Source organism: Thalassophryne amazonica, chromosome 11, assembly GCF_902500255.1.
Source record: "Thalassophryne amazonica chromosome 11, fThaAma1.1, whole genome shotgun sequence".
In the NCBI taxonomy this organism is placed as follows: domain Eukaryota; kingdom Metazoa; phylum Chordata; class Actinopteri; order Batrachoidiformes; family Batrachoididae; genus Thalassophryne; species Thalassophryne amazonica.
In genome coordinates, this window is record NC_047113.1 from 106,247,445 (window position 1) to 106,262,839 (window position 15,395).

Below are 15,395 nucleotides of genomic sequence, written 5' to 3' on the forward strand. Positions count from 1 at the left end.
ACACACACACACACACACACACACACACACACACACACACACACACACACACACACACCTGTATTGGATCTGCTGTGGAGGCCCCCAGTGGAGAAAAAAAAAACAAGATAGCAGCTGAAGGGACTTAATTTTCACATCTCACACATGTTGAGCATTAGCTAAGCAGGCTGACTCAGCAGAGTGACACCACCACTTGGTCCCGGGTTTGTCCATGAGTGCACAAAATTGTAGGAGGGAACATGCAAAATCTGCGAGGTTTGCACACACAACATGATTTGTCAAGGTCAAAAAGAAAGCTTGGCATTAATTCATTGTGCTCGACAGACTGCTGTTCCAGCAGCACACAGACGGTTGCATCCTCATACGCGGAACAAAGACAAGCTGCTCATTGTCAACACCGGGTAGGTGGACCACATTACATTTTGATCCAATTGATGTTAATTAACTGTGTCACACAAAACACACACATCTCAGGGTCCGTGTGTGATGATGCACGCACGCCTGGTTCAAAGGTCATGCAGCACTCCTGTAACTTGGTCAAGCGGTTTTCAGTGCTGTGAGTTTGTGTGTAGGTGCGGATCTCACCTTGGTGAATTAAATCCACTGTCCACAGTAACCGAGCTGGAGTCCATGCTGTCCAGTCTCACAGAATGAGCTGACTGTTGATTCTTACTGGTCTCTGGAAGGTCCTCTGTTGCACCAGGAAAGGTGAGGGTTCTCTCAAATCTTCTCTGTAGATCCCTGGCCTTCTCTCGCTCCAGCAGCCACTGCATAGTCCCTGCCCTTCTTGCAATTCCAAGAACACCTCCTCCTGGCGTCCCAGCTTCATCTGGACTTTTAGCACCCCCCTCTTCAGGTTCATCATCTGAGACATTGTAGTAATCAAAGGAGGCCTCTGCTGTACTACTTATGGGTTCAGCTGCAGGTAGGGCAGCAGAAGGTATGGCCACCAAAGGTTTGGGAGCATCAAACAGCTCCTGGGAATCGAGTGCATTGCAGGATGAGGAGAGGGTTGAGGAGGCAAAGGTAGGAGTTTTTCTCAAGGAACTGTAACCAGGTAGAGAAAGGCTGGGAGGAGGTTTAAAAAGTGTATCTTTACTAAAAATGTCTTTATGTTTCTCAAGACCAGAGGAGGCACTGAGTGGAGGTCGACCATTCAGAAGTGAGGGATCAGGGCTCGAGAGCGGTATAGGAGGCAGACTACTACCCTGAGGTCCAGCCTTTGCTGTGTCCTCTTTATTTTCTGGTAGGTAGGGTGTCTGTCTGTCTGCTTGCCTGTCACTGCTGTTCAATTTTAAGGCATCGTGACTACCTTTGCCCACAGTCCCCATCGGGTTTGTTGCTGCGAGAATGGCCTCAGACGAACTTGAACACTGGAAGTAATCTTCAGATGGAATGGAAGTGGGCATTAATTTTGGTGAGTACGCTGGTAAGTTGTCCCTGCTTTTGCATTTTTCTAAGCTCATGCAATCATCTAAACCCAGCGAGTCCCCAGGCAGTCTACTTGTAGGAGGTGTGACACGGTGGTAGTTAGAAGAGCTCTGATTTGCTCTCAGTGTTCCATCATCAGTGAAGTATCGGCTCCGGTCATCATAGTAATCAGGAGGTCCAAGCAGACCAGCACCAAGTGGTGCTTTCGAATTGTCCATGGATCTGGAACGTTCCTTTGCTTTATCACTGCGTTCAGTTCTGGACTTCCTCTCCTGAGTGTGGGAGTGTGAGCGGTGGACTTTGTAGTGATGAGAAGATGGGCCATGACTGGGCTCAGGGAAAGGCATTTCCATACGTCGTTTGGCGAGCGCACCAGAAACATCCCACTCAGGTGTGACAGGAAGGTGGGAAGAATCCAGGATGTTCGGGTTGCTGTGTGCTAGATGAAGCCGGACTCTCTGTCGCTCCATGGCTAGTGTCTGTTCTCTTGGTGAGCGAGCCAACGAGGATGAATACGTTCTGTAGTCCTTGGTCACCGGGTCAAGATGAGACTTGTCACTGGACTCGTAGCGGGGCACCCTCGTCTTGCTATGCGATCGAGTAAGTTTGGTCTGAGACTGCTTCCTGTGTCTACCACCACTTCTTCTGCTCCGGGAGCTGTGATTGGCTGATGATGCTTTACTCCTTTGAGCACGTTCCTCTTCCAGACGTTTCATGACTGCAGTGTGCCGAGCTAGATTTTCAACAGTGAGGTCAGGGTTGATTCTGTGTATGATTTCCATTTCGATGTGACGTGGCAGCTGGCTGGGTGTCTCCTCGTCCCGAAGTGGCCACTCCTCAGGTGGAAACTGTGCAGAGAAGGTGGCGAGCTGCTTTGCCTTGTCCTTCTTAAAGCTCAAACGGAACAACTTCAGACCAAACCTGCGACTTCCACTACTACTTCCTGTAGACACCTGCTTTTCTTGCTCTCCTCCTCCTCCTCCTCCTCCTTCTCCACTCCGGTGCTTTGTGAGTGTGTCCGTCTTGAAAGTGAACCCAAGACTGCCACGACTCTTTTCTGCGCTACCTCCTGTAACCTGAGGCGGTGTTTGTGGGGACGGGTATGACTCTCGGTGCTCTTTTGGGGATCGTCGCTGCAAGGTGGAGTGATGGTATGGAGGATCTTCTCCACGGTAACTATTAGTGTAAAAAGAATCTCCACCTCCTCCGCTGCATGCACTGTGGTTCTGGTTCGACTTTGGGTTTGTTCGATCACGCACACCTCCTGATGTTGATGGAGTTATGGTGCCAAACAGAGGTGATGTGCACTGTGTCTGCTGATGCTGCTGTTGGGTTTGTTGTTGCTGTTGTCGTCGGTCAGTGGATCGCTCAGACAAGTGGTACCACTTGGAGCTGGTTCGGATTAGGCTAGGGGTGATGAAATAAGTCTGTGGGGTTACAATATAATAACCATCTGGTGTTGGATAGATTTTCCGCTCATGGACCAGCGTGCTAAGCGTGTGGTGCAAAACCTCCTCTGTTGGTGTGGGAACACCTAAGCAAAGAGACAGAAACAAAGAAACAACCCGAACAAATCAGTTTGGTTGTATTTGTCAAGTATCCTCAAACAGATCGACAGTAGAGACGCCAACTTCAACACCACCCCAGGCTTTTTGAGTTGTTGTATAGGTCATTTAGGATTAAAAATGACAACAACAAAAGCACTGATATCAATTTCCTACTTAAAAAATAAATACAGTTGTTAGTTTGCTTGGAAGTTGCCAGTTCAAGACCACCTGTGCTCGTTCTCCACGTAACATGGAGCTCTGTCAGGAAGGGCATCCATTCTCTCTAAAGTCCACATCTGTCCACATCTGCAGATACTTTGGGTTTGAGCAACCCTGTGCTCCCAATTCTCCACTCGCACTGAATCCTCTTCCTATCAGACACTCAATCACTCACTCATCGTCAACCGCTTACTCCAATTAAAATTCACGGGGGGTGGGGGCTATCCCAGCAGTCATGGGGCATGAGGTGCAGTACACCCTGGACAGGATGCCAGTCTGTCACAGGGCCACATATAGACAAAGACATTCACATCTACGGACGATTTAAAGATTCCAATCCACCTAACCTGCATGACTTTAGATGTGGGAGGAAGCTGGTGTCACCGAGCGAACGCCCCCCCCCTAAAAATTGGTCCGCCCTGCCTTCACTGCGCATGTGCCATTAGCCGCGGTTCACTGATTGTCACCTCGTTTCTGCTACAAACTGCACTCCAGTCATCATCTGTCTCAGCAACAGATATCTGAAGCTTTTGTACAACAATCATTTATACATGAATTCAGCATTACTTCATCATAAAAGGCGGAGGACTCGATATGACAAATTTCCGTCCCTGTCACATAGACTGAGCTATCACCACAGTGCTTCTGCTGCGCTAGTTTCCCCACTCAACTAATGGACTCTACAGCCATATTAATAGCAAGCCCTGTATGTTCTGTAATCAGCTGCTCGGTGGCTTGCTGTGGAGTCCTAGGCTGAGTCTCAATTCTACCCCTCGGCCATTCCCCTTGCCCCTTCCCTCCGTTTTATGCGGGCACGAGAGACAGAGGGGTGTCTCAATTCTCTTTTTGGAGTGAGGCAGAGGGGTAGGCAGAGGGCTACAAACCCCTCCGTTTGGAGTGAATCTCCGTTTGGAGGGATAGGATGAGCTTACCGCTGTCTCCGAAAAAACAAACATGGCGCCGAATGAGCCGCAGAAATGAAACGGCTTTCATTACAAATTACACTGTTTAGAAAGTTATAACGTGGCAAAAAACTTTACAGGCAGTTGTCTATGACAGCAACGTGTATGCTGCTGGATGCATGTTGCGTATATTGTTGTTCTGAAGAATATCATAACTTCGCTCGTGCGCTGAGGCGTTATAATGCATATACACATGAACGCTATGATAAAACACTTTTATATCTCACAATGGAGAAAACCATGATAAAAGATAAGCACATTAATTTGTATGTTCATAAATCCCAATAGAGCGCTTCGCTCTCAGACTGCAGGCTTACTTGTAGTTCCTAGGGTTTGTAAGAGTAGAATGGGAGGCACAGCCTTCAGCTTTCAGGCTCCTCTCCTGTGGAACCAGCTCCCAATTCGGATCAGGGAGACAGACACCCTCTCTACTTTTAAGATTAGGCTTAAAACTTTCCTTTTTGCTAAAGCTTATCGTTAGGGCTGGATCAGGTGACCCTGAACCATCCCTTAGTTATGCTGCTATAGACTTAGACTGCTGGGGGGTTCCCATGATGCACTGAGTGTCTCTTTCTCTTTCTGCTCTGTATGCACCACTCTGCATTTAATCATTAGTGATTGATCTCTGCTCCCCTCCACAGCATGTCTTTTTCCTGATTCTCTCCCTCAGCCCCAACCAGTCCCAGTAGAAGACTGCCCCTCCCTGAGCCTGGTTCTGCTGGAGGTTTCTTCCTGTTAAAAGGGAGTTTTTCCTTCCCACTGTCGCCAAGTGCTTGCTCACAGGGGGTCGTTTTGACCGTTGGGGTTTTTCCGTAATTATTGTATGGCTTTGCCTTGCAATATAAAGCGTCTTGGGGCAACTGTTTGTTGTGATTTGGCGCTATATAAATAAAATTGATTTGATTTGATTTGATAAATCTTTGGATAATATCGACCCCTGCTGTTGGATTTCAAGGTCTGTAACGTGTGTGTATTTAGTAAACAAACAGGGAGCCCTGAACACATTCATTCATTCATCTTCTACCACTTAGTCCAATTAAGGGTCGCGGGGGGCTGGAGCCTATCCCAGCAGTCATAGAGCGTGAGGCGGGGTACACCCAGGACAGGACGCCAGTCTGTCGCAGGGCCACAAATAGACAAACAAACACAGACACACCCACACACCTACGGACAATTTTAAAGAGTCCAATCCACCTAACCCGCATGTCTTTGGATGTGGGAGGAAACCAGAGCACCCGGAGGAAACCCACGCAAACACGGGGAGAACATGCAAACTCCACATAGAAAGGCCACGGGAATTGAACCCATGATCTTCTCACTGTGAGGCAACAGTGCTAACCACTAAGCCACCGTCGTCTCCTAATAAGCTTTCAGGCATAAAATGAGGAGAAGTTTCATCAATGGGAGTAAGTTGGAAAATATATACACGCACATGTATATGTGTAACACATAACCTGACGTCCTAATAAACTGATATTATTTGTGAAATTTCTAAATATAAGGTTAACAGAACTAGATGCAGCCCATAACATACATACAGGTGCTGGTCATATAATTAGAATATCATGAAAAAGTTGATTTATTTCAGTAATTCCATTCAAAAAGTGAAACTAGTGTAATATTTAATGATTAATCAAACAATATTAATTATTACTATTATTGATTATTATTATTATTATTATTATTATTAATATTATTAACATTGATTAATTACTAATTAATTATTAACACTATTAGCTATTAATATAATAAATTACTAATTAATTACATTAATTAACATGACATGATTACGATGCGTCTAAGAAATCTGCGACTTCTATTTCTTTGCATTTACGCAGAAAGGCGAGAAAATAAAAAGAGCAAACAGGCTACTGCAACAAGTTAAAGTATTCCAGCGTTCTTGCAGCCTATGACATCATGGCAGCGTTCCACCTCGCTCCCAGTGACTGGATCCTGGTCTGACCATCACACCTCATCACATCTGACTCTACATCTGCACATCAGCAGACAATCTAAATGAGATTCCCACATCCCGTCTCCGGCGGGTCTGCAGGAAACACAACGCCGAGTGCCTGTATTTACTCTGCCCTGCACGTGCGCGCACACACAGGCTCAGCAGGAAATCAGGTTGAGAGCATTCTCCACCTGTCCAAACATGTGCCACCACACCACCGGGTCAAACCTGGAAGAGGGCTGGGGAAGAACCACGGCCACAGGGTGTGCATGTTCTACAGGATCATCTCCCTCTGTCAAACCAACCACATCCATAAACCTGCTGCACTGTGACAGAAGAGGTCGGGCGGCCCACCAGGCCAACTGCATCACCCACCAGGCCAGAAATCCTTTTTAATAACACCAACAAAAACTCATCTAAATTAATCCGGAAATCAATCATCCTTTCAGTGCATCCCCAGTGCTCCGATCAGGAATGCTGACACTGGATCAATGAAGAGTCACCGCTCCGGTTTTGCTTTTCATCCCGTTCTGCTGTGATTGAAGACAAGTTGATCACTCTTCTTTCAGTTGTAACTCAATATGTAGTCATACTGAAGAGACAAGTTAGCAGTTATTAAAGAGCGTGACTATGTTTGGTGAATCTGCATCTTTCTGCTGCAAATAGTCTCATTCAGCCCCAACTGCTGATGCTGCTACTCATCTGTGACGTGTGCCAGGCTGTACGTGGTTCATCCAGCGCTTAACTTTCAAGGAACAGAATAGAAAATGAAAATAAGATCATTATTAAATGAGTCATACAGTGCAAAACCAGTTTATAATCTATCTTTTACAGAATTATGTGCTGGAGGTTTAATGTTAAATACTTCCAAAGTCCCAGAATTCCACGAGTGTTTTCACAGACAGTCTCCTGCTATAAACATTATTTAGGTCTCACACGCTGAGACACACATAACAGAAAAATATACCTCAGACTACTGAAAGACACACACACAGATGAGCACAAACTTATCAGCCCCCCTAAGAAATTTATGAGCTTTTTTGACAGAGCAAAGAACTTTCAACACAGCATATCTAAACATCCTCGTTTTTATGTTGGATGCTGACATTATTTTACTTTGCACACAAAAACAAAACTAGAGCACCTCTGCAAACCTCCACCAACACTAATGTCCAATTCCACAAATTTTTACCTTGGAAAAGATTTTCAAGGTCAAGAAATATATATACACTCAACAAAAATATAAACGCAACACTTTTGGTTTTGCTCCCATTTTGTATGAGATGAACTCAAAGATCTAAAATTTTTTCCACATACACAATATCACCATTTCCCTCAAATATTGTTCACAAACCAGTCCAAATCTGTGATAGTGAGCACTTCTCCTTTGCTGAGATAATCCATCCCACCTCACAGGTGTGCCATATCAAGATGCTGATTAGACACCATGATTAGTGCACAGGTGTGCCTTAGACTGCCCACAATAAAAGGCCACTCTGAAAGGTGCAGTTTTGTTTTATTGGGGGGGATACCAGTTAGTATCTGGTGTGACCACCATTTGCCTCATGCAGTGCAACACATCTCCTTCACATAGAGTTGATCAGGTTGTCAATTGTGGCCTGTGGAATGTTGGTCCACTCCTCTTCAATGGCTGTGTGAAGTTGCTGGATATTGGCAGGAACTGGTACACGCTGTCGTATACGCTGGTTCAGAGCATCCCAAACATGCTCAATGGGTGACATGTCCGGTGAGTATGCCGGCCATGCAAGAACTGGAACATTTTCAGCTTCCAAGAATTGTGTACAGATCCTTGCAACATGGGGTCGTGCATTATCCTGCTGCAACATGAGGTGATGTTCTTGGATGTATGGCACAACAATGGGCCTCAGGATCTCGTCACGGTATCTCTGTGCATTCAAAATGCCATCAATAAAATGCACCTGTGTTCTTCGTCCATAACAGACGCCTGCCCATACCATAACCCCACCGCCACCATGGGCCACTCAATCCACAACATTGACATCAGAAAACCGCTCACCCACACGACGCCACACACGCTGTCTGCCATCTGCCCTGATCAGTGTGAACCGGGATTCATCCGTGAAGAGAGCATCTCTCCAACGTGCCAAACGCCAGCGAATGTGAGCTTTTGCCCACTCAAGTCGGTTACGACGACGAACTGGAGTCAGGTCGAGACCCCGATGAGGACGACGAGCATGCAGATGAGCTTCCCTGAGATGGTTTCTGACAGTTTGTGCAGAAATTCTTTGGTTATGCAAACCGATTGTTTCAGCAGCTGTCCGAGTGGCTGGTCTCAGACGATCTTGGAGGTGAACATGCTGGATGTGGAGGTCCTGGGCTGGTGTGGTTACACGTGGTCTGCGGTTGTGAGGCTGGTTGGATGTACTGCCAAATTCTCTGAAAGGCTTCTGGAGATGGCTTATGGTAGAGAAATGAACATTCAATACACGAGCAACAGCTCTGGTTGACATTCCTGCTGTCAGCATGCCAATTGCACGCTCCCTCAAATCTTGTGACATCTATGGCATTGTGCTGTGTGATAAAACTGCACCTTTCAGAGTGGCCTTTTACTGTGGGCAGTCTAAGGCACACCTGTGCACTAATCATGGTGTCTAATCAGCATCTTGATATGGCACACCTGTGAGGTGGGATGGATTATCTCAGCAAAGGAGAAGTGCTCACTATCACAGATTTAGACTGGTTTGTGAACAATATTTGAGGGAAATGGTGATATTGTGTATGTGGAAAAAGTTGTAGATCTTTGAGTTCATCTCATACAAAATGGGAGCAAAACCAAAAGTGTTGCGTTTATATTTTTGTTGAGTGTATATATATATATATATATATATATATATACGAGGGCTGTCAATAAAGTAACGGTCCTTTTTATTTTTTCAAAAACTATATGGATTTCATTCATATGTTTTTACGTCAGACATGCTTGAACCCTCGTGCGCATGCGTGAGTTTTTCCACGCCTGTCGGTGACGTCATTCGCCTGTGAGCACTCCTTGTGGGAGGAGTCGTCCAGCCCCTCGTCGGAATTCCTTTGTCTGAGAAGTTGCTGAGACTGGCACTTTGTTTGATCAAAATTTTTTCTAAACTTGTGAGACACATCGAAGTGGACACGGTTCGAAAAATTAAGCTGGTTTTCAGTGAAAATTTTAACGGCTGATGAGAGATTTTGAGGTGATTCTGTCGCTTTAAGGACTTTTCACGGTGCGAGACGTCGCGCAGCGCTCTCAGGCGGCGTCATCAGCCTGTTCAAGCTGCAAACCTCCACATTTCAGGCTCTATTGATCCAGGACGTCGTGAGAGAACAGAGAAGTTTCAGAAGAAGTCGGTTTCAGCATTTTATCCGGATATTCCACTGTTAAAGGAGATTTTTTTAATGAAAGACGTGCGGACGGATCCGCGCGTCGGGACGCAGCCGACGCGGTGCGGCGGCACAGGAAAAACACCTCCGTGTTGATAACCATTTGTAAAATCCAGGTGGCTTTTGATGGCTTTCAGTGGAGTGAGTATATGAGAAATTGTTTAACAGGCAGGACATGTTCCAACTTGTCCTTAAGGCTTTCAACAGAGGTGTTTTTCCTGTGGCGGAGCGTCGCGGCGGCTGCGTCCCGATGCGCGGACCCGTCCGCACGTCTTTCATTAAAAAAATCTCCTTTAACAGTGGAATATCCGGATAAAAACAGTAACAAAAAACTGATACACAAGACAATTCCACAGTGACATGTGTGACCAAAAGGGGGTGAGCAGAAGCAAAGCTTATAAACGCCCACCCCTTATATACATACAAACATGCATATATACTCATTACCAACCCCAGAGCAAGCACACAGGCGAGAGTGGTAAGGAAAAACTCCCTCTGATGTACTGAGGAAGAAACCTCAAGCAGACCAGACTCTAAGGGGTGATCCTCTGCTTGGGCCATGCTACAAACACATTTAACACAACACAAATTCAAGTCCCGTCATCATAAACATCTCTAGTGTAGATACATACATATATACACATACCTACATACACACATAGTAAATTGTTTATTGCTTTATACACGATTTGTACTGATTGAAAAATGAACCAGATCAGTAAACTGAAAAATGTTTGATTTTAAGAATAGTGAATTTGTGTGGTCTCTATAACCAGTATTATGAATTATTCTTATAGCTCTTTTCTGCAGTATGAATAATGGTTGTGTTGTACATTTATAATTATTTCACCAGACCTTTGCACAACAGTGTAAATATGGTAAGATCAGTGAACAATAAAGAATGTGGAGTGAGTTGTGGTCCAGAATATATTTAACTTTGTTCAGAACTGAAATGCTTCTTGACAGTTTGCTCTGTAAATGTTTTATATGAGACTTCCAGTTTATTTTATCATCAATTATCACCCCAAGAAACTTAGTTTCATATACTCTTTCAATATCCACCCCCTGTACTTGTAACTGTACTTGTATGTCTTTATTACAATTGCCAAATAACATATATTTTGTTTTACTTAAGTTTAATGATTATTTGTTTCTGTCAAACCACATTTTCAGCTTTCCCATTTCTGTAGTGATGTTCTTTAGTAGTTTCTGCAAATCCCCCCCAGAACAAAAAATATTTGTGTCATCTGCAAATAATACTAATTTTAATATCTTGGACACATTAAAAATATCATTTATATAAAGTAAAAAGCGTTTCGGACCCAATACTGACCCCTGTGGGACACCACAAGCAATGTCCAAGCTTGATGATGTATATCCCCCCAACTTCACAATTTGTTTTCTGTTACTCAAATAACTTCTCACCCAGCGCAACACTAATCCCCTGATCCCATACGTTCAAGTTTATTGATTAATATATCATGACTGATTGTATCAAAAGCTTTTTTAAGGTCTATGAATATTCCAACTAAATGTCATTTATGATCTATGGCATTTGTGATCTCCTCAACTGATTCTATTAATGCCAGTGATGTTGAACTATTTGCTCTAAATCCATACTGACTGTCAAGTAAGTTATGTTTGTTTATGAATTTATCTAATCTATTGTTGAATAATTTTTCTAATATTTTGGAAAATTGTGGAACCAAAGAAACAGGCCTATAATTTGTGATGTCTATCCCCAGTCTTATACAGCGGTACAACTTTGGCTATTTTCATTTCAAATTTACCAGTTTGAAATGATAAATTACAAATATATGTTAATGGTTCTGAAATCCCTTCAATGACCTGTTTTACAACTATCATGTCAATTTCATTTAAATCAGTAGAGGTTTTGTATTTGCAATTGTTAACAATATCTATGATTTCTTTTTCTTCCACTGCTGTGAGGAACATTGAACAGGGATTCCTCTCTATAAGATTATCATTCCAGTCCTCAGATAACAATGAATCAAGAACCTTTTCTGCCAAGTTAGGTCCAACATTTACAAAAAAATTATTAAAGCCATTACCCACCTCATCCATATTCTCCTTTCTGATATTGTTATCAATGAAATATTGAGGATAGCTCTGCTGTTTTGTACCATTTTTAATAATGCTATTTAATATATCCCATATTCCTTTGATATTATTTTCGTTATTACAAAATATCTTACTATAGTATTCCTTCCTACATACCCTTATAATATTAGTTAACTTATTTTTATATTTCTTATATCTATTTTCTGCCTCCTTAGTCCTGAGTTTTATGAATTCTTTATATAGAGTATTTTTCTTTTTACATGCATTTTGTAATCCTTTCGTCAACCATGGCCGATCTTTGAAGTTTTGTTTTCTACCGTATTGTTTTATTGGACAATTTTTTTCATATAGTGATGTAAATATTTTTAAAAAAGCTCCATATGCTCTATCAGCATCACCTTCACTGTATACCTCTTCCCAGTTTTGCACCCGTAAATCATACTTCAGTGTATTCATCTTTTCCTCTGTCCGCTCTCGTCTGTATTTTAGTTTTTCCTCTGGCTCATTCCTCCAGTGGTTTCTATTATAAACAATGAAAACTGGTAAATGGTCACTGATGTTACTGATTAGTAATCCACTCACTGTATTGTTTTCAATATAATTGGTGAATATATTATCGATTAAGGTGGCACAATGGGATGTAATTCTACTTGGCCTAGTGATTTTTGGATATAACCTCATGCTGTACATTGTATTGATAAATTAATGTTATTTTATGCCTGTTTGGATTAAGCAGATCAATATTTAAGTCACCACAAATGAAGACAACTTTTTGATTGGTTTTTGAGAACATTTCTCCCATCCAGTCAGTGAATGCTTCAATACTTGACCCTGGTGCTCTATATATACAGCTGACTATTACATTTTTATTTTTTCCTTCACATATTTCAATAGTTATACATTCTAATAATCTACTACTTTATAATCCATGTTCTTATTCATATACACAGCCACTCTTCCTTCCTCATGTTAAAATCAAATATCTGTTCAATATGGATCAGATGCAGATCAAACTTCAGGGTTCTCACCAGCATTTTTTCACACCATGGGTGGAAATTGGCCAGTGCTGGAGGCACACGTTCTGTAGGACAGTCTGGGGGCATCTAGGCTCTCTGAAAAAATTTGAACGATTATTTCCTGCATTTTGAGAGCCACAGTTTGTAAAGTCCAAGATTTTTATCTTTGATACAGTCTTAGTTTAAAGCCAAAAGAAACGTGACATCAGGCCAAAACACGGAAGAGTGTACAAATGTGTGTCAGAAGAACATCAGAACTGTTCATTTATACACAGCAGTTTTCTAAAGAAAATCCTTACAATCCTTTTTTTTACTTTCAATTTATTTAAATTCAATTTCAATTTATTTTCCTGCATTTATGATTACTGTACATCTTGAAGTAAAAAAAAAACATTTCTTACAAAGGAAATGTTATTAATTAAAATTGTTTTAAATAAAAATAAATTAAGTTAAAAAAAAGGGGGGGGGGTGGAGGATGCCATGAAGATGATGGCATAAGTGAAAAGTGCATCGTGTTTGATGCCGTCCCTGTATTGTTTTATCTGAAAAACAAGAGCACCTCCTAGCGGCAGAGTGCCCAAAACACAAAAAATCTCACTTGTCTCTCATTATTTCATGCAGTTCACCACAAAATGGATTGTTACACAGCTTAAATTTGTTTGAACATCTGTTCAAACATCCCACAAACATCCCACACCCACCCACAAACAAGTGTGTGTGGGTGTGTGAGTTTATTAATAAGATCAATGTAAGTACATAACATAATTGTAATTGTACGTTAAAATTGCATGGATGACACAAGAAAGTGAAAACACTTATTTAGATTGTGGTCCATTTAAAAATGAAATGACAAAATAGAAGTAATAAAAAAAAATCAATAATACTGATAATAATAATAATAATGTGTGTATGTGATAGCAAGAACCTAATTTATAAATTATAATTTATAAATACATTAAGACAGTAAATTAACATAAAATAATTACGTAGATCACGCAGGTAGTGTGTTACTGACTCACTGTCATTCTACATACAGAGAATATCTCTGCCTGTCCTGGGTGTACCCCGCCTCGCGCTCTATGACTGCTGGGATAGGTTCCAGCCCCCTGCGACCCTTAATTGGACCAAGCAGTTGAAGAGTGTGTGTGTGTGTTAAATCTATCATAAACATACTTTTACAGCTGCACACAGGAAGGAAAGAAAATGCAACTGCTTTACCAAGCTATGACAATGTAAACATGACAATTACCTTTTTAGATGGCTCCAAATGCTTTCTCCAGCTCATTCAGCATGCGCAAACGGTGCTGCTGGAGCGGTCCTCTGCGATTCAGAAAGCGATTAGAGTCGTTTTCAACAGACAACTTCCAAAGAAAATGATTAATCTGCTACAAAATAATTCTTTTTTTATACGCAGCGCCCAGCACAGAGCACGTGGCAGGCAGTGGAACAAAGCACAGCATTCAGCTGGGAACACAGTGGGTGGGATCATCACAATGACGTTCGTGCAAGTGCGTGAATCAAAGTCATGCATGTGTCAGTGCTCGTTACCCCCTGGGTTAGATCTTATTCGTGCAAAGCGCTTTGAGACAGCTTTGTTGTCATTTTAGTTTTCTCTGGGCCCCTCCCCAATCAGACCGGGAGTGACATGTTTAGCCGCATGTTCTCCTTGAATTGCTGGCTGTCTGAGTGGTGTCCAAAAAATGAGGTGGGCTTCATAGATAATTGGCAAAGCTTCTGGGGAAAACCTGGTCTTGTTAGGAGCTCTCATTTCTAGAAATCTGGCCAATTTTCTTAAATCCTCCAAACCATGACTATCCAGGGTTGGGACCAGGAAGCAGAGTTGTAGTCTTACACACCTCTCTGCAGCTTCTCTCCCCCTGCCATCCCCTCATTACCCCATCCCCGTAGAGACGGTGCCTGCTCCCAGACTACCAATAACAAGCAAAAATCTATTTAAGCATAAAAATTCAAAAAGAAAAAATAATATAGCACCTTCAACTGCACCACAGACTAAAACAGTTAAATGTGGTCTATTAAACATTAGGTCTCTCTCTTCTAAGTCCCTGTTGGTAAATGATATAATAATTGATCAACATACTGATTTATTCTGCCTTACAGAAACCTGGTTACAGCAGGATGAATATGTTAGTTTAAATGAGTCAACACCCCCGAGTCACACTAACTGTCAGAATGCTCGTAGCACGGGCCGGGGCGGAGGATTAGCAGCAATCTTCCATTCCAGCTTATTAATTAATCAAAAACCCAGACAGAGCTTTAATTCATTTGAAAGCTTGACTCTTAGTCTTGTCCATCCAAATTGGAAGTCCCAAAAACCAGTTTTATTTGTTATTATCTATCGTCCACCTGGTTGTTACTGTGAGTTTCTCTGTGAATTTTCAGACCTTTTGTCTGACTTAGTGCTTAGCTCAGATAAGATAATTATAGTGGGCGATTTTAACATCCACACAGATGCTGAGAATGACAGCCTCAACACTGCATTTAATCTATTATTAGACTCTATTGGCTTTGCTCAAAAAGTAAATGAGTCCACCCACCACTTTAATCATATCTTAGATCTTGTTCTGACTTATGGTATGGAAATAGAAGACTTAACAGTATTCCCTGAAAACTCCCTTCTGTCTGATCATTTCTTAATAACATTTACATTTACTCTGATGGACTACCCAGCAGTGGGGAATAAGTTTCATTACACTAGAAGTCTTTCAGAAAGCGCTGTAACTAGGTTTAAGGATATGATTCCTTCTTTATGTTCTCTAATGCCATATAC

General features: G+C 42.3%; 1 protein-coding gene across 1 annotated transcript in view; it reads right to left on the bottom strand.

Annotated features, from left to right (window-relative positions):
- Positions 1–523: 523 nt before the first annotated feature.
- Positions 524–15,395, bottom strand: part of LOC117519722 (storkhead-box protein 2-like) — a 60,744-nt gene continuing 45,872 nt past the window's right edge. Inside the window, exon 3 of the mRNA XM_034180974.1 lies at positions 524–2,965. Within this exon, the coding sequence (XP_034036865.1) occupies positions 582–2,965 (2,384 nt within the window). The 3' untranslated portion in view covers positions 524–581. The remainder of the gene's footprint in view (positions 2,966–15,395) is intronic.